The 18,353-nt window shown below is 50.2% G+C and overlaps 1 protein-coding gene across 1 annotated transcript in view; it reads left to right on the top strand.

The window, feature by feature from the left end:
• hecw1b (HECT, C2 and WW domain containing E3 ubiquitin protein ligase 1b) overlaps window positions 1-18,353 on the top strand; it is a 74,106-nt gene that overhangs the window by 29,537 nt on the left and 26,216 nt on the right. The window contains exons 7-10 of the mRNA XM_061254470.1: window positions 6,068-6,210; window positions 6,831-6,931; window positions 11,047-12,189; window positions 16,933-17,031. Of these exons, the coding sequence (XP_061110454.1) occupies window positions 6,068-6,210; window positions 6,831-6,931; window positions 11,047-12,189; window positions 16,933-17,031 (1,486 nt within the window). The remainder of the gene's footprint in view (window positions 1-6,067; window positions 6,211-6,830; window positions 6,932-11,046; window positions 12,190-16,932; window positions 17,032-18,353) is intronic.

Genomic DNA, 18,353 nt, shown 5'->3' with positions numbered 1-18,353 from the left:
GTGAAACCCACAAAGCAGGATTACTGAGTTAGCTGGATAACTGCGCTGAGTAAAACCCTCAAAGCAGGATTACTGAGTTAGCTGGTGCTTTTATCCAAAGCAACCTACAGTTGATCAGAATAAGCAGGGGACAAAACCCACCTGAACAATGTGGGCTTGAACTTTCCACTCTCCAGGCCCTAGTCTTGTACCCTAGCCACTAGGCGACTGGCTGCCCCAAGATTTGGGGGGGGGGGGGTCTTCCAGTTTTTACTCTGTGTACTTATATCGCAAATGGTAAAGTGTTTAACATGCTATGCTAAGAGGCCTTGAGGATTAGACTTTGCTATTTCAAGAATGTAATTTAAAAAACATGTTTTTGAATTTGCAATTTCTCACATTTTTCTCCATCAAAATTGAGGCAGGCAGTAAATATTATACAGTATGTGTGTACAGTCACCGCGCGTGTTTGACATGATTACATCAGCGTTTAATCTGCTGTTGGCTGTTACATGTCATGCATGTTCCGCAGTATGTTCTTGCCGAATTGTGGCATCCTCTACCACAGAATCGTGTTGCCATTTGGTCTTTCAGACTGTTCAATCAGTCCTCACTCTGTTTTGTATGAGCTCACACATGAATAGTGATTTATGCAGATAAGAAAAAGCAATTTACGCATAACAGACTTGAACTAGCCTGTAGCATTGTGATAACTTCTTACTGCGTAAGTTTCATTACTCTGGTAAATACACAGCTCTGGGTGGTAGGTAATGATGTCATGGTGGTTTCAGGGAATCCAGATTTTTATTTTATTTTTTTGGGGGAGGGTTGGGGGGGGGGGGGCGGTAACGGTTGTGAGGCAGAGTGCCGACTGGTGGCCTATAAAAACGGAGGCAGATTTTAATCATAAACGTTTAATAGCTCTCCACAGGGTTCTCCTGATTAACAAGCTTGCCTTTGACAGGCCCGTCTTCTGTAAGCAGAAGATTCTTTTTTCCATAATTTTGTAATAATCTGTTACAAAATTTACAGCGCTACTTTCCCTTCGTTTATGTAACATTAACCCTTTACGGTGTAAGATCACAGATATGTGATTGGCATGTTCTTAACTGAACGGGCTTATTGCTGATGGAGTCACTCTGGTAATGGAAAGCATGAAGGTCTAGAATACTGATTATAAGTTTGAGGGTTCAACTTAAATTAAGCAACAAAGAGATCGGGCTCCAGTTAAATGATTACACAGAGCAGATGTGGCTACAAATCCATGCAGTGGCCATCTTGTTTCCTCCCCGCCCGGTTAGCTAATCAGAAAAACGCTGGTGCTGTTGCAGTAACCGTCTGTAACCTGAAAGAAATGCAGTTCAGACACCAGGCCCCGCTGTTCGACAAATAAAAACGTCTTCAGGGGGCTCAGCGAATCAGACGGTCGATAGGCCTGTGCGCTGACAGGTGGAAGAGGAATGGGGCGATGACAGTCCGTGTCCGTGGGCTGAGCTTTCTGACCACGCTGGCATGCCTCGCAGTGTGTCTCCGCCGTTACAGCTAATGAAGCGCAATAAAGAGCCAGTGTGCTCCAGCCAAACCTGGCTCCTCCGCAGCTAAAGTGTGAGGATGCAGGTATTTCTCTTCTGAGACGGTGAAGTAATGTTGTTTAAAGTGCCTCCGTGTGTGAGAATGCAGGTATATCTCTTCTGAGACGGTGAAGTAATGTTGTTTAAAGTGCCTCTGTGTGTGAGAATGCAGGTATTTCTCTTCTGAGACGGTGAAGTAATGTTGTTTAAAGTGCCTCTGTGTGTGAGAATGCAGGTATTTCTCTTCTGAGACGGTGAAGTAATGTTGTTTAAAGTGCCTCTGTGTGTGAGAATGCAGGTATTTCTCTTCTGAGACGGTGAAGTAATGTTGTTTAAAGTGCCTCTGTGTGTGAGAATGCAGGTATTTCTCTTCTGAGACGGTGAAGTAATGTTGTTTAAAGTGCCTCTGTGTGTGAGAATGCAGGTATTTCTCTTCTGAGACGGTGAAGTAATGTTGTTTAAAGTGCCTCTGTGTGTGAGAATGCAGGTATTTCTCTTCTGAGACGGTGAAGTAATGTAGTTTAAAGTGCCTCTGTGTGTGAGAATGCAGGTATTTCTCTGAGATGGTGCCTCTGTGTCTGTGGTCGCGGCTGGAAGTCTTGCTGCAGCCATGACTGATGGGCTAATAATGGGCGGCTCGTACACACACTCGCCACTCTGTGTGTGTGTGTGTGTGTGTGTGTGTGTGTGTGTCAGACGCGGAGAGCGAGGGAGAGCGAGGGAGAGGGTGGGGAGAGAAAGAGGTAGAGAGGAGGGGAGAGAAAGAGGTAGAGAGAGGTGGAGAGAGAGGGAGAGGGAGAGATGGTGTGAAAGAGGTAGTGGTAGAGATAGAGAAAGAGGTGGAGAGAAGTGGGGAGAGAGGGAAGGAAGGAGAGAAAGGCACTATCTTTGGTATTTGTATTGTTAGTAGCTATTACTATTAATACGGTTCTTATTAGTGTTTGTCATACAACTGTTTGTGTAGATTGTCTGTACATTGGGCTTTGGGCTTTTTGTTTTTTTAATATTATTTTAACATGCATACTTTTTATTCCAGTGTATTAGTCATATGTCGCATGTACCATTCTTACTTGTTTTATTATCAATTACTTACTGGCAATATTGTTTATATACAGTCATGCCAATAAAGCATAATTGGATTGAATTGAGTGGGAAAGAAGGAGGGAGAGAGGGAGAGGGGGAGGGAGAGGGAATGAGAGAGACAGGCAGAGAGAGGGAGGGAGGGAGAGAGGGAGAGGGAATGAGAGAGATTGTCTCTGATAGGGGACAGAAATGGGTCAGTATCGGGGAGGGAAGGAGCTGAACGGGAAAGAAAAGTGGGTTCTGTCTGCAGCTGACACTCACAGTGTGAATGAGCTCACAGACTGAGTGAGAATGAGCTCACAGACTCAGTGAGAATGAGCTCACAGACTCCGTGAGAATGAGCTCACAGACTCAGTGAGAATGAGCTCACAGACTCAGTGAGAATGAGCTCACAGACTCAGTGAGAATGAGCTCACAGACTCAGTGAGAATGAGCTCACAGACTCAGTGAGAATGAGCTCACAGACTCAGTGAGAATGAGCTCACAGACTCAGTGAGAATGAGCTCACAGACTCCGTGAGAATGAGCTCACAGACTGAGTGAGAATGAGCTCACAGTCTCAATGAGAATGAGCTCTTTGCTCATTTTGTTGGATATTTTTACTTTCTGGAGAGGGTGTAATTCGTGCTGCCTGGTGCAGTCAGCCAGGTGCTGTTCTCAGACTTCATTCACAAGGTTTAGCTGGGTGGGTGGCTCTTATTTTAGGCCACCCTTTTGGTTGTTGTTCTCTTGTCGTACACAGCTCAGAGTCATTGATGGACTTTTATGAAGGTCTGCCAATGACGCGCACGCATGCACACACTCTCACACACACACACACACACGAACACACTGACATACACACACCAGGCACATGCATCCACACTTTCACACACGTACACATACACAAATACACATGCATGTGCACACACAAACACACACACACATACACGCATGTGCACACACACACACACACACACATACACACATACATACACACAATGTGCAGGGCCTGAATCTGACCACATGGTCTTCACTCTGTTTCCACGACGATGAGGCTATCGTGGTGATCGGCTCTTCCAGTCTGTTGGAGCAGGTGCTCTATCTCCATGGCGACGGCCACCTCGCTGGGTTCACTGTCCTTGTTGGGTCCGGGGAGAGTGGGGGGCAGAGGTCAGAGGGCTTGGTGTTTGCAGCGGTGAGACTCATGACTGTATCAGGTCATGCAGGGAGCCCCGCTCTGTCTCCATGGTGACCGCTCCCACACAGTGTTAATGGTGATGCAATGGGAAGGGGGCTGGTCCCTGAGGTGGGGGTGTGGCTTGCTGTCCCTGGATGATATCGCTGCCTTGTGTCTCCATGGTATGTGCTGTGTGTGCTAGATTAAGCTTTCACACATTGGCGTACACAGTTATACACACACTCACACACACACACACACACACACACACTCTCTCTCACACACACACACACACACACTCACACACACACACACACACTCTCACATACACACACACACACACACACTCTCACATACACACACACACACACACACTCTCACATACACACACACACACTCTCACACACACACACACACACACACGGTATGTGATGTGTGCTAGATTAAGCTTTCACACATTGGCGTACACTGTTACGCACATACACCCACATACACACACACGGACAGACACACACACACATACACACACACATGCACACACACACACACATTTTTGCAACAGATTCTTATGACTGCAGTATAAGAGGATAGTCCACACTGCAGACATATTCTAAAGCAGAGCGATGTTAAGAGGTGAAAATCCTTCATGTGCCAATCATAGAAAAAGTAGAGCACAAAAAATATTTAATTATCTTAAAAGTAGGCCTGTCAGCCAAATAAATATGCATTTTCTAATGGCGAACACTGTTATACTCTAAGGGACGATGTTGTGGATGGGGCCTCTGCAGACAGTAGTGGAGATAGTCACTCAGACTCTGCTTGTAACCAGAAGGTTGCAGAGACTCTTTCTCTAGGATTACAGGTCAGAGTACTGACTCCTAACTGCGTTGATGAATAAACGCACACATCCAGCTGCACGGCGACACACATTCTCTTTTCACTCCTGCGTAGGACGCTATGTATCTGCAGACAGATGGTGTGACAACCTGTATGACAGCTTCATGATAATGTCTCCGAGTTTATTCGAGGATAAACCTATTGCAGCGGTGGCCAGCAATTCTTCTGCTCGTGTGCATATGAAGCGGTGATGAAGGTGTATTTGTGCGCAGTCGTATAGACATGTTTTCTTATTCCTTGGTATATGCTACTGCGAGGCATGATTGTAGATTAGACACAGATCAGCTTGCCCCAACTTTTACTTAATACATAAATAAATAAATAAATAAATATTCTATATAAATCCCTTTGAAAGGATAAAAGGTCAGGAGGCAGAGAGGACTGTGGGAAATGGAGTTCAGCAGCTCTGATCCACTGCAGACAGAGTAGAGGATGTGGCATTAACCCTTTAAGGTTGTGACATCACAAAGCTGCGATTGGAGTATTCTTAACTTAAAATTCTAACTAATGCGGATGTCACTACTTTTAGAGTTCTGGAATCCTGACTGTTCTAGAGTTTTGATTTAAAAAAATAAAACATTCCAAAAAAACCTTCAAAAGGTTAAATGCGGTGAATGGAAGGAATTGCTTCCTCTAGCTAAGAGGCCTGTCGTGATACCATTGCAATAACGTGCCTGCTTTTCTCAGTCTCCTGATTGGCTCACGGAGAACAAACATAAGTTTTGTTTCAGGCATACAGACTTCACATTTGAGGCACCAGATTCACACGCAGTGAGAAGCTGTGTGCAAGCATTGATGGGTTGAATTTTCTGTATTTTATTTTGTCATTATATTCAATCAGGTTAAATATGAATACAGGTACATCTCTGCTGTAGAAACATGGATTATTCCGTGGGTTGTGTTTGTGCAAAAGGTAAGGAGGCTGGTCAAGACACACGTGTAAAAAACGGTGTCATCTGTTGTAATCTTGCAGCAAACTGGAAACGGTGGCATGAGCAGCACCTTGGACAGCTCCCAATGTCTGCAGACAGTCCTAGCACTTTCAGCACCACGGAGAGCAGCACCCAGCAGCACCCAGCAGCACCAAGCCCCCAGTCACATTTAATATGAGCTACAGATCTTCATCTTATCCTCTGGTTTCTTCTTTATAATGTAGGGGAGGACTCTTATCCCCCACCCAAAATATCTGAAATTGTGTGTATGATGTTATTCTTTTATGTTGTGTTATATGCTTTTTCTGTGCAGATAAATGAAATGAAATCAGTGGCAGGAGAAGTGTATCCCTTGCTTTTTGTGATTATTAAAAGCGGGTGTGATTTGTGAGCGGGTCAGTGCTCATCGGGTCAGCGGGTCGGTCTGACGCTCGTTTCTCACTCAAGCGCTTCAGCTTCGTGTCGTTGCCCACGGACGTGCTGGAGGTCGAGGTCAAGGACAAGTTCGCCAAGAGCCGGCCAATCATCAAGCGCTTCCTGGGCAAGCTGTCCATGCCCGTGCAGAGGCTGCTGGAGAAGCACGCCATTGGGTAAGCTGCCGGCGACATCATCGCCTTTAACCCCTCCCATTGGCCACATTCAGTTTGGCAGCTTTTTGCAGTGCTCGTATGCAGTACTGGTGCCATGTCGCTGTGTGTATCATACCTGGGTCGACTGCTCTAAACCCTTCACATACCCAGGACATGTATCCACCAAACCAAAGAAACGGCTGTTGTAAAGCACTTCAAATTCGTATCTGAACCAATTCTATGTTGTGTGTGTGTATGTGTATCTGAGTGTGTGTGTGTGTGTGTGTGTGTGTGTGTGTGTGTGTGTGTGTGTGTGTGTGATTGTGTGAAAGTGGGGGCAACATGGCTCAGGCAGTAAGAGCAGTCATCTGGCAGTCGGAGGGTTGCCGGTTCGATCCCCCGCCCGGGCTGTGTCGAAGTGTCCCTGAGCAAGACACCTAACCCCCAAATGCTCCTGACGAGCTGGTCGGTGCCTTGCATGGCAGCCAATCACCGTCGGTGTGTGAGTGTGTGTATGAATGGGTGAATGAGAAGCATCAATTGTACAGCGCTTTGGATAAAGGCTCTATATAAATGCTCTCCATCTCCCTCCCTCTCTCTCTCTCTCTCTCTCTCTCTCCCCCTCTCTCTCTCTCTCACAGGGACAGGGTGGTCAGCTACACGCTGGGCCGGAGGCTCCCCACAGAGCATGTCAGCGGGCAGCTGCAGTTCCGCTTTGAGATCACTTCCTCCATCCACCAAGGTAACCACTCCGGTCTGCCAGCTCTGGTCGCCTTACGGTTCCCTCACTACGAGCACCTGGCGGTCGAGCTGCACGTTCACGCCTGTTTTCTGTTCTGGTTCCTCAGTGGTGGAATGACTTGCCTACCACTGTCAGGACAGCAGAATCCATCCATCCATCATCACCCGCTTATCCGGAGTCGGGTCGCGGTGGCAGTAGGCAAAGCCGGGTATTCCAGGCGTCCCTCTCCCCAGCAACGCATTCTAGCTCCTCCTGGGGGATCCCGAGGCGTTCCCTGGCCCAGCGGGCTCTGGGTCTCCCTCGGGGTCTCCGCCCAGTTGGACGAGCCTGGAAAACCTCCAAAGGGAGGCGCCCGGGAGGCATCCTGATCAGATGCCCGAACCACCTCAATTGGCTCCTTTCGACGCGAAGGAGCAGCGGCTCTACTCCGAGCTCCCTCCGGATGTCCGAGCTCCTCACCCTATCTCTAAGGCTGAGCCCGGCCACCCTACGGAGGAAGCTCATTTCGGCCGCTTGTATACGCGATCTCGTTCTTTCGGTCACTACCCAAAGCTTGTGACCATAGGTGAGGGTTGGGACGTAGATCGACCAGTAAATCGAGAGCTTCGCCTTCCGGCTCAGCTCCCTCTTCACCACAACGGTCCGGTGCAACGCCCGCATTACTGCTAACGCTGCACCGATCCGCCTGTCGATCTCACGCTCCCTTCTACCCTCACTCGTGAACAAGACCCCGAGATACTTGAACTCCTTCACTTGGGGCAAAGACTCGTTCCCAACCCGGAGGGAGCAATCCACCGTTTTCCAACAGAGAACCATGGCCTCGGACTTGGAGGTGCTGACTCTCATCCCAGCCGCTTCACACTCGGCTGCAAACCGCTCCAGTGTGTGCTGAAGGTCATGGTTCGATGAAGCCAGCAGAACCACATCATCCGCAAAAAGCAGAGATGCGATTCTGAGGTCACCAAACCGGACACTCTCCTCACCTCGGCTGCGCCTTGAGATCCTGTCCATGAATACCACAAACAGGACCGGTGACAAGGGGCAACCTTGGCGGAGTCCAACACCCACAGGAAACGTGCTTGACTTTGTGCCGAGAATGTGGACACAGCTCTCACTTTGGTTATACAGGGACCTGATGGCTCGTAACAACGGCCCCGGTACCCCATACTCCCGCAGTACACCCCACAGGGTTCCCCGGGGGACACGGTCGAAAGCCTTCTCCAAGTCCACAAAGCACATGTGGACTGGATGGGAAAACTCCCATGACCCCGCCAGCAACCCTGCCAAGGTAAAGAGCTGGTCCACTGTTCCACGGCCAGGACGGAAGCCACATTGCTCCTCCTGAATCCGAGGTTCGACCATCGGTCGGAGCCTCCTTTCCAGCACCCTAGAGTAAGCTTTCCCAGGGAGGCTGAGGAGTGTGATACCCCGGTAATTGGAGCACACCCTCCGGTCCCCCTTCTTGAAAATGGGGACCACCACCCCGGTCTGCCACTCTACAGGTACTGTCCCCGACCTCCACGCGACACTGAAGAGGTGTGTCAGCCAAGACAGCCCAACAATGTCCAGAGCCTTCAGCATCTCAGGGCGAATCTCATCTACACCCGGTGACTTGCCACTGAGGAGCTTTTTGACTACCTCAGCAACTTCCGCCAGGGATATAGGTGCAGATTCCCCCGAGTCTTCGGGCTCTGCCTCTTCCACAGAGGACGTGTTGTTCGGGTTCAGGAGCTCCTCGAAGTGCTCTTTCCACCGCCCGACAATATCCCCAGTCCGGGTCAGCAGTTCTCCTCCCCTGCTGAAAACAGCCTGAGACAAGCCCTGCTTTCCCTTTCTGAGTCGTCAGATGGTTTGCCAGAACTTCCTCGAGGCCAACCGAAAGTCCTTCTCCGTAGCCTCCCCGAACTCCCGGGTTTTTGCTTCAGTGACTGCCGAAGCCGCAGCCCTTCTGGCCACCCGGTACCTGTCTGCTGCTTCAGGGGACCCCCAGGCCAGCCAAGCCCGAAAGGCCTGCTTCTTCAGTTTGATGGCCTCCCTCCCTTGGGTTGCCACCCCGACAGGCACCGATGACCTTCTGGCCAGAGCTCCTGCTTGCCGCCTCTGCAATGGAGGCTTTGAACATGGCCCACTCGGACTCCTTGTCCCCAGCTTCCCCCGGGATGCGTGAGAAGTTCCTCCGGAGGTGGGAGTTGAAGACCTCGCGAACAGGGGCCTCTGCCAGACGTTCCCAGTTCACCCTCCCTACACGTTTGGGTTTACCGGGTCTGTCTGGTAGCCTCCCCGGCCACTTGATCCAACTCACCACCAGGTGGTGATCAGTTGACAGCTCTGCTCCTCTCTTCACCCGAGTGTCCAAGACATACGGCCGCAGGTCTGACGATACGACCACAAAGTCGATCATCGATCTTTGGCCTAAGGTGCTCTGGTACCAAGTACACTTATGAGCTACTCTATGCTCGAACATGGTGTTTGTTATCAACAATCCATGACCAGCACAGAAGTCCAATAACAAAACACCGCTTGGGTTCAGATCAGGCAGGCCGTTCCTCCCAATCACCCCCCTCCAGGTTTCTCCGTCATTGCCCACGTGAGCGTTGAAGTCGCCCCGCAGAACTATGGAGTCTCCGGGTGGCACCCTTTCCAGGATGCCGCCCAGTGACTCCAAGAAGGCCGGATACTCTGAACTGCCGTTTGGTGCATAAGCACAAATGACAGTCAGAGCTTTCCCCCCAGTGACACGTAGTCCAGAGAGGTGACCCTCTCGTTCCACGGGTGGAACTCCAACACAGTGGCGCTCAGCCGGTGGCTTGTGAGTATCCCCACACCCGCCCGGCGCCTCTCACCTTGAGCAACTCCAGAAAATAACAGAGTCCAGCCCCTCTCAAGGAGTTTGGTTCCGGAACCAGTACTGTGCGTGGAGGTGAGCCCAACTATATCTAGTTGGTACCGCTCCACCTCCCGCACTAGCTCCGGTTCCTTCCCCACCAGAGAGGTGACGTTCCACGTCCCCAGAACCAGTCTGCGACGCCGAGGAACAGCACGCCCGGATCCCCGCCTTTGCCTACTGCCCATTGGGCAAAGCACCCGACTACATTGCCAACCCCTGCAGGTGGTGAGCCCACAGGGCGGCGACCCCACGTGACCAGTTTGGGCTGTGCCCCATGGGATAAGGCCCGGCCACCAGACGCTCGCCGACGAGCTCCCCTCCCGGGTCTGGCTCCAGCAGGGGGCCCCGGTTTCCCTTTTCCGGGCGAAGTAACCGGGTCGTTGTGTGGCCGTATCATGGGAGTCTTTGAATCGCTCTTAGTCCGGCCCCTCCCCCGGGACCAATTTGCCTTGGGAGACCCTACTGGGGGCTAACAGTGCACCCGACAACCTAGCTCCCAGGATCACCGGGACACACAAACCTCTCCACCACGTTAAGGTAGCGATTCCTCGGAGGGGACAGGAGAATCCCTCCCCCTATTTTGACTAAAAACACACCTTTTCAAACTGTACCTTAGTCCTCCCTCCTGATTTCCCCCACCCCCTTTCTGATATCCCTATCCCTCTTGTCTAACCCAAAAATAAATTAATTAAATAAAAGACAAATTAATTAATTAATAAATTTAAAATAGAATTGCACTTATGATGACTGTATGTTTACAACAGCACTTCATGTGTATTTTACTAGTTATGGATGTGTTGCTTTAACTTATGGAAGAACCTATGCACTTGTAAGTCGCTTTGGATTAAAAGCGTCTGCCAAGTGACTAAAATGTAAAATGTAACGTCCTGCCTCTTGCCCGTGCCCCCGAGATCTCCTCACGTTCCTTTAGCTGTGTCTCACACGACCGCTCTAATGACAAAATCCTCTTCAGAGACCGCAGAAGGGCTACGGCTGTTCGACACATGGATAGGTGCTTTAGGAAAACACCACACGCCTCATTGGGCCCTATTTTTACCTGGGTTTATTGCTGTTTATGACTCTCTCACTCTCTCTTTCTCTCTTTCTCTCTCCCTCTCTCCCTCTCTCTATCTCTCTCTCTCCTCTCCCTCCTCTCTCGCTCTCCTCTCTCCTCTCACTCTCTCTTTCTCTCTCCCTCTCTCTCTCTCTTTCTTTCTCTCTCCGACAGATGATGAGGACCTGTCAGTCAGCTCTGAGGCTGAGGGCCCCGCCCACACCACTGCGCCGGTCCCAGAGGAGGCCGCGGCTCCAGGCCCCGCCCCCGAGGCCTCAGCAGAGGAGGATGTGGTCAGTGTGGGGCCCGAGTCCCCGGAGCTGCCTCTGGACGGGGCCCCTGGGGGGCCGAGCCCAGAGGGGCCCCTCGGGGCCACGGCAGAGGAGGCAGGGCCGACGGAGGAGAAGGGCGTGACCAGAGCGGCAGAGGGGGGCGGAGTTGAAGAGGAGGGGCGGGACGAGGAGGGTCCTGGGGGAGGGGCCAGGGTCCCAGAAGGGATTGGGGCAGAGGGGGAGGAGCCTCAGCGCCAGCAGGAAGGGGACGGGGGAGAGGAAGAGGAAGAGGACGTGGACGTCTGCTCCCCGCGCATGAGGCCCCACCCCAAACGGCAGAGCCGGCCGTACTCCCTGCCCGTGTCCGAGCTGGAGACGGTGATGGCGTCGGACGGCGGCGAGCCTGAGACCCCGCGCACCCACTACATCCGCCTGCACCACCTGCTGCACAGCCTGCCCTCTGCCCGGGCCGACCCGGAGACCCAGGGCCCTGATGCCCACAGTCTGCCCTCTGCCCGGCTCCACCCGGAGAGCCAGGGCCCTGACGGCGGCCGGCCCGAACCCCCCGAACAGCCCCGCAGCCCGGAGGACCCGGCGCTCAGCCCGGCCGAGGAAGGGGGCGGGGAGCCGGACCCGGACGCCGTCAGCCCCGTGCCCCTGCCCCGGCGTGCCCTGCCCCGCAGCCTGTCCATCGAGCACCTCTCCGACCTGTCCCAGCTGCTGCAGAGCCAGGAGGACGCGCCCGGCGACGGGGCGGCCGCCTCCAAGCGCCACGGCAACGCCCCCGGCTTCAGCAGCGCCGGGATGAGGGGGCGGAGCCACTTCCTCGGCCACGCCCGCTTCTCGTCGGTGGACAGCTCCCGCCTGTCGGAGAGCACCGTCTTCTCCTCGCAGGAGGAAGAGGAGGAGGAGGAGGAGAGCTGTGTGTTTGTGTCTGACGCGCTGCCCGGCCCGGGGGGCCAGGAGGAGGGTAACGGGACAGACCGGGACCAGGAGGGGAGCCCCCAAAACAGCCCTGTGGCAGGACCCAGCAGCAGGGCCACAGGTAAACAGAGCTAGCACTGTGTGTGTGTGTGTGTGTGTGAGTGTCTGTGTCTGTGTGAGCGTGAGCGTGTGTGTGTGTGTGTGTGTGTGTGAGTGTCTGTGTGTGTCTCTCTGTGTGTGTGTGAGCGTGAGCATGAGCGTGAGTGTGTGTGTGTGTGTCTGTGTCTGTCTCTCTGTGTGTGTGAGCGTGAGCGTGTGTGTGTGTGTGAGTGTCTGTGTCTGTCTCTCTGTGTGTGTGAGCGTGTGTGTGTGTGTGAGTGTGAGTGTCTGTGTCTGTCTCTGTGTGTGTGTGAGCGTGAGCGTGAGCGTGTGTGTGTGTGTGAGTGTCTGTGTCTGTCTCTGTGTGTGTGGCGGCCTGTAGCGTAGTGGTTAAGGTAAATGACTGGGACCTGCAAGGTCGGTGGTTTGATCCCCGGTGTAGCCACAATAAGATCCGCACAGCCGTTGGGCCCTTGAGCAAGGCCCTTAACCCTGCATTGCTCCAGGGGAGGATTGTCTCCTGCTTAGTCTAATCAACTGTACGTTACTCTGGATAAGAATGTCTGCGAAATGCCATTCGTGTGCGTGTGTGTGTGTGTGTGTGTCTGTGTGTGTGTCTGTTAGATCTGGGTCGGATACACAATCCTTTTGGATTCAATTGATTTCTGTGCTCTATTGATCTTACTCGGTGCAAATGAGTAAACCAAGAGGACCAGAAGGCGGGGTTTGCTCTTGTTGAGAGTATTTCATAGGTTCCAATACACCAGACGACCTCAGTAGAGCATGAGCAAGCAATCATAGTCTCATACCGTAATACCCAAGACCCTTCCACACTGACAGCCTGAAGTCATCCTCAGTTCGACCACACGGTTGAACACTGCGAATTCAAGCTCACATTTCCCCTTCTCTCCTCATTACAGCCTGCTGACAGCTTTTAAGTGATTTCTGTGACTGTTCCTCTTTTGTCACGGGCAATCATAACTCCCGCCGCGCCGCCTTTTAACACCGGAAAATCAGCCAGGCGCGTAATGGCGTAATTGCACTTTAATCATTCAATTATTTCCCCGCATTGTACTCTGAATAAACGCTCAAACAGGTCACTGCGAGAATCACAGAGAGCGGCACCTCGACGAACGGGCCCGTCGGCCAATTACTGCGAGAGAGAGAGAGAGGCGGGCGTCTTTCACTCTCGCTCTCCTTATGGATTTTTGGGGCGATGCCACTGTGTCCTAATTAAGGCTGTATGGCACTTCCTGTGCTGTGAGTTCTCTATCTGCAGCCGTCTCAAACATAGTGAAACAGCTCCTAAGTAGGGCAGACTGTCTGCTCGCCTGTAAACACGTAAATAAACTGACAGAAAGCCTCGTTGAGCTGGTTGAGCTGTCTGGCGCTGAGTCTCAGGTGCTCCGGCTGTCACAAAATGTTCCGGGAAATAACAAGGCCTTCAAAAAAAAAAAAATCTTCTGTTTGAAGTGACATATCAAAGCGGAAAACCAGAGTTAACAATTCCACACGCACGCCGTCTCGTCCCGTTTGAATATGGAGGAGATAGAGAGAGAGAGAGAGAGAGAGAGACGGAGAGAGTTCTGACCATGTCAGATCTCAGCCATGCACTCCCCCGAATGAAGTGACAGTGGAGGTACATTTCGGTTCTCCGAGGATCAGATTTCCCAGATGCACCCTGAAAGTACAGTAATGTCCTCCTTGGGTCCAAATGAGTGTGTTTTCCAAGTGAAAAAAGATACAAATGAATTATGTATTGCTGACTAGGGGTACGATTTCATGTACCTATACGGTTCCAGCCCAGCGACAAGCTTTGTACCCTTTTAGGCCCTTTTCGTACCTTTATTTCTGGGAGTGTGCGTTGTAAGGAACGCCCCCGTCCTGCTGAGATCTTGGCTGAAGCAGCACACCCAGGAACCACACACAGAAAGTATAGCGTTGGCCACAGGGGGGCGGTGTTGTGTCGTGGGGAACAGGAGTGCATTGTGGGTCAGGAGCCGGTCCAAGCCGTGGAACACTGAGAGGATGCAGTGGGCTCTGGGCCTGAGTCCGGCGGCCATGAGGTTGCAGTGGATTTCACATCTCAGTGTAACTAGTTTGCAGTGGATTTCACGTCTCAGTGTAACTAGTTTGCAGTGGATTTCACGTCTCAGTGTAACTAGTTTGCAGTGGATTTCACGTCTCAGTGTAACTAGTTTGCAGTGGATTTCACGTCTCAGTGTAACTAGTTTGCAGTGGATTTCACGTCTCAGTGTAACTAGTTTGCAGTGGATTTCACGTCTCAGTGTAACTAGTTTGCAGTGGATTTCACGTCTCAGTGTAACTAGTTTGCAGTGGAATTCACGTCTCAGTGTGACGAGTAGTTTGCAGTGGATTTCATGTCTCAGTGTACCGAGTTTGCAGTGGTTTCACGTTTCAGTGTAACTAGTTTGCAGTGGATTTCACGTCTCAGTGTAACTAGTTTGCAGTGGATTTCATGTCTCGGTGTAACTAGTTTGCAGTGGAATTCACGTCTCAGTGTAACTAGTTTGCAGTGGATTTCACGTCTCAGTGTAACGAGTTTGCAGTGGATTTTACGTCTCAGTGTAACGAGTTTGCAGTGGATTTTACGTCTCAGTGTAACGAGTTTGCAGTGGATTTTACGTCTCAGTGTAACGAGTTTGCAGTGGATTTTACGTCTCAGTGTAACTAGTTTGCAGTGGATTTCATGTCTCAGTGTAACTAGTTTGCAGTGGATTTCACGTCTCAGTGTAACTAGTTTGCAGTGGATTTCACGTCTCAGTGTAACTAGTTTGCAGTGGATTTCACGTCTCAGTGTAACTAGTTTGCAGTGGATTTCACGTCTCAGTGTAACTAGTTTGCAGTGGATTTCACGTCTCAGTGTAACTAGTTTGCAGTGGATTTCACGTCTCAGTGTAACTAGTTTGCAGTGGAATTCACGTCTCAGTGTGACGAGTAGTTTGCAGTGGATTTCATGTCTCAGTGTACCGAGTTTGCAGTGGTTTCACGTTTCAGTGTAACTAGTTTGCAGTGGATTTCACGTCTCAGTGTAACTAGTTTGCAGTGGATTTCATGTCTCGGTGTAACTAGTTTGCAGTGGAATTCACGTCTCAGTGTAACTAGTTTGCAGTGGATTTCACGTCTCAGTGTAACGAGTTTGCAGTGGATTTTACGTCTCAGTGTAACGAGTTTGCAGTGGATTTTACGTCTCAGTGTAACGAGTTTGCAGTGGATTTTACGTCTCAGTGTAACGAGTTTGCAGTGGATTTTACGTCTCAGTGTAACTAGTTTGCAGTGGATTTCATGTCTCAGTGTAACTAGTTTGCAGTGGATTTCACGTCTCAGTGTAACTAGTTTGCAGTGGATTTCACGTCTCAGTGTAACTAGTTTGCAGTGGATTTCACGTCTCAGTGTAACTAGTTTGCAGTGGATTTCACGTCTCAGTGTAACTAGTTTGCAGTGGATTTCACGTCTGTGTAACTAGTTTGCAGTGGATTTCACGTCTCAGTGTAACTAGTTTGCAGTGGATTTCATGTCTCAGTGTAACGACTTTGCGGTGGATTTCACATCTCAGTGTGACTAGTTTGCATTGATTTCACGTCGCAGTGTAAGGAGTTTGCAGTGATTTCACGTCACAGTGTAAGGAGTTTGCAGTGATTTCACGTCGCAGTGTAATGAGTTTGCAGTGATTTCACGTCGCAGTGTAATGAGTTTGCAGTGATTTCACGTCGCAGTGTAATGAGTTTGCAGTGATTTCACGTCGCAGTGTAAGGACAGCAGATGTGCTTTCGCCATGAGCGGTCGGCAGATTCCAGGAATAGAAATGGCGTTGGCGGATGTCAGTCACGGGGCGTGCGTTCTCGTCACTTTTCCGGCTGTTTCTGAATCAACGGGCACTGTGGCGGTGAGCCGTCGTCTGGGTTTGGGTGGCGGTAAACAACGAGCCGTCTGCTCGCTAAAACACAGGGGGGGGAAGAGGAACAAAAGTAAAACAAACGGATGAGTTTTTGTTTTTTGACCAGGGGCAGAAAGCCACTAATTCAGTGCTCTCACTCACTCACTCACTCACTCACTCAGGGACTCACTCACACACTCACTCACTCACACACTCACTCACTCACTCACTCACTCAGGGACTCACTCACTCACTCACTCACTCACTCACTCAGTCACTCAGGGACTCACTCACACACTTACTCACTCTCTCACTCACTCACTGGACTCACTGGCACTTCAACACGGAAGAATAGCAAACAAAAGACAGATTCCAACATATTCGCGAGTGATATGTAGTGTCAGTGTTTTTAATTCTTGGTTTTGTCACTATCGACATCGTAGAATAGCTATGCACGTACGTATGTGCATGTTCTTAAAGCTCTTTCAGCTCACACGTACGTATTTGTGCTTGTTCTTAAAGCTCCCTCAGCTCATACGTACGTATCTGTGCTTGTTCTTAAAGCTCCCTCAGCTCATACGTACGTATTTGTTTTTAAAGCTCCCTCGGGCTCATACGTACGTATTTGTTCTTAAAGCTCCCTCAGCTCATACGTACGTATTTGTTCTTAAAGCTCCCTCAGCTCATACGTACGTATTTGTTCTTAAAGCTCCCTCAGCTCATACGTACGTATTTGTTCTTAAAGCTCCCTCAGCTCATACGTACGTATTTGTGCTTGTTCTTAAAGCTCCCTGAGGCTCATACGTACGTATTTGTTCTTAAAGCTCCCTCGCTCAGGGTCTCATTGTGCTTCTGTCACCCCCGTAGGCTGTCCCCCGCCCTCCAGTCACCACCCCGTCAGCCAGCTTCCTGCCATGCGACCCCACCCTCACCATTACCCCACCGTGGACGAGCCGCTGCCCCCAAGTAAGCCTCACCGCCTGCTCGCTCAGGACACACACCTCCCGGCTGCAGACAAAATGGCCGCCGAAGCCTGCCCAGCTGGTGGCCTGTGGCTCCATTCTGTGTTTTTATGTTTTTTTTGTTTATGTTTTATTCATTCATTATTGAGTTTTTATGGATAATCAGCTATCCAGCTGTGTTCACCTCTTTACTACAGGCTGACATCTCTCACTGAATTATTATGTAGGTGAAATACTGTACATGTGAATTCCAAATACAAAGGCCATTGGTGTTAGGTATTTATTAGACTTATTTTTTAGACCTATTGGTCTTCTGCTGCTGTAGTCTATTCACTTAAAGGTTTAATTTGTTGTGTGTTCAGATGCTCTTCTGCATACCACTGTTGTAATGTGTGGTTATTTGCATTACTGTCACCTTCCTGTCAGCTTCGACCAGTCAGGCCCTTCTCCTCTGACGTGTCTGTCTGGAGAACGGCTGCTCACTGGATTTTATTTAGTTTTTTGCACCATTCTTTGCAAACTCTAGAGACTAGTGTGCGTGAAAATCCTCGGAGATCAGCAGTTTCTGAGATACTCAAACCAACCTGTCTGACATCAACAATCATTCCACGGTCAAAGTCACTTAGATCACATTTCTTCTCTCAACCATGTATCCATGCTTGTATGCCTTGCTGCCACATGTTTGGTTGATAAAATATTTGCAATAACAAGCTGGTGTACAAGTCCGCCTAATAAAGTGCTCAGTGAGTGTACATATGCAGTACATGACAAAACATGCTCTATGTTTTGATATATTCTTTCCTAGGCTGTACCTTATGTTTATATAGATTATTCTGTTCAGTGTGAAATTAACCCTTTCATGCAGTTTCCTGACAAGCTGACAGGATGGGCCTGGACTCCATCTTTGTAGCTTATTGATCATGTCCAGAATATGAATCTCACATCATGACTTCATTTTGGCAGAAAGGTTTAGAAATGATGTTGAGGAGCTCCTCTGGTACTGAGGAACAGAATGGGGATCTGCGGCCTGTAGCGTAGTGGTTAGGGTACATGACTGGGACCCGCAAAGTCGATGGTTCGATCCCCGGAGCAGCCACAATAAGATCCACCCAGCCGTTGGGCCCTTGGGCAAGGCCCTTAACCCTGCATTGCTCCAGGGGAGGATTGTCTCCTGCTTAGTCTAATCAACTGTATGTCGCTCTGGATAAGAGCGTCTGCTAAATGCCTCTAATGTAATGTAATGTAATGTTAAGAAAGGGTGACAGTTATAATACATAATGCTAGTGTCAGTGAAAATATAGTCATGTATCCTATAGGTACTGAGAC

The sequence above is a fragment of the Conger conger genome, chromosome 9 (genome assembly GCF_963514075.1).
Source record: "Conger conger chromosome 9, fConCon1.1, whole genome shotgun sequence".
In the NCBI taxonomy this organism is placed as follows: domain Eukaryota; kingdom Metazoa; phylum Chordata; class Actinopteri; order Anguilliformes; family Congridae; genus Conger; species Conger conger.
The sequence above is the reverse complement of the archived record's forward strand: the minus strand, read 5'-3'. Positions and strand labels throughout refer to the sequence as shown.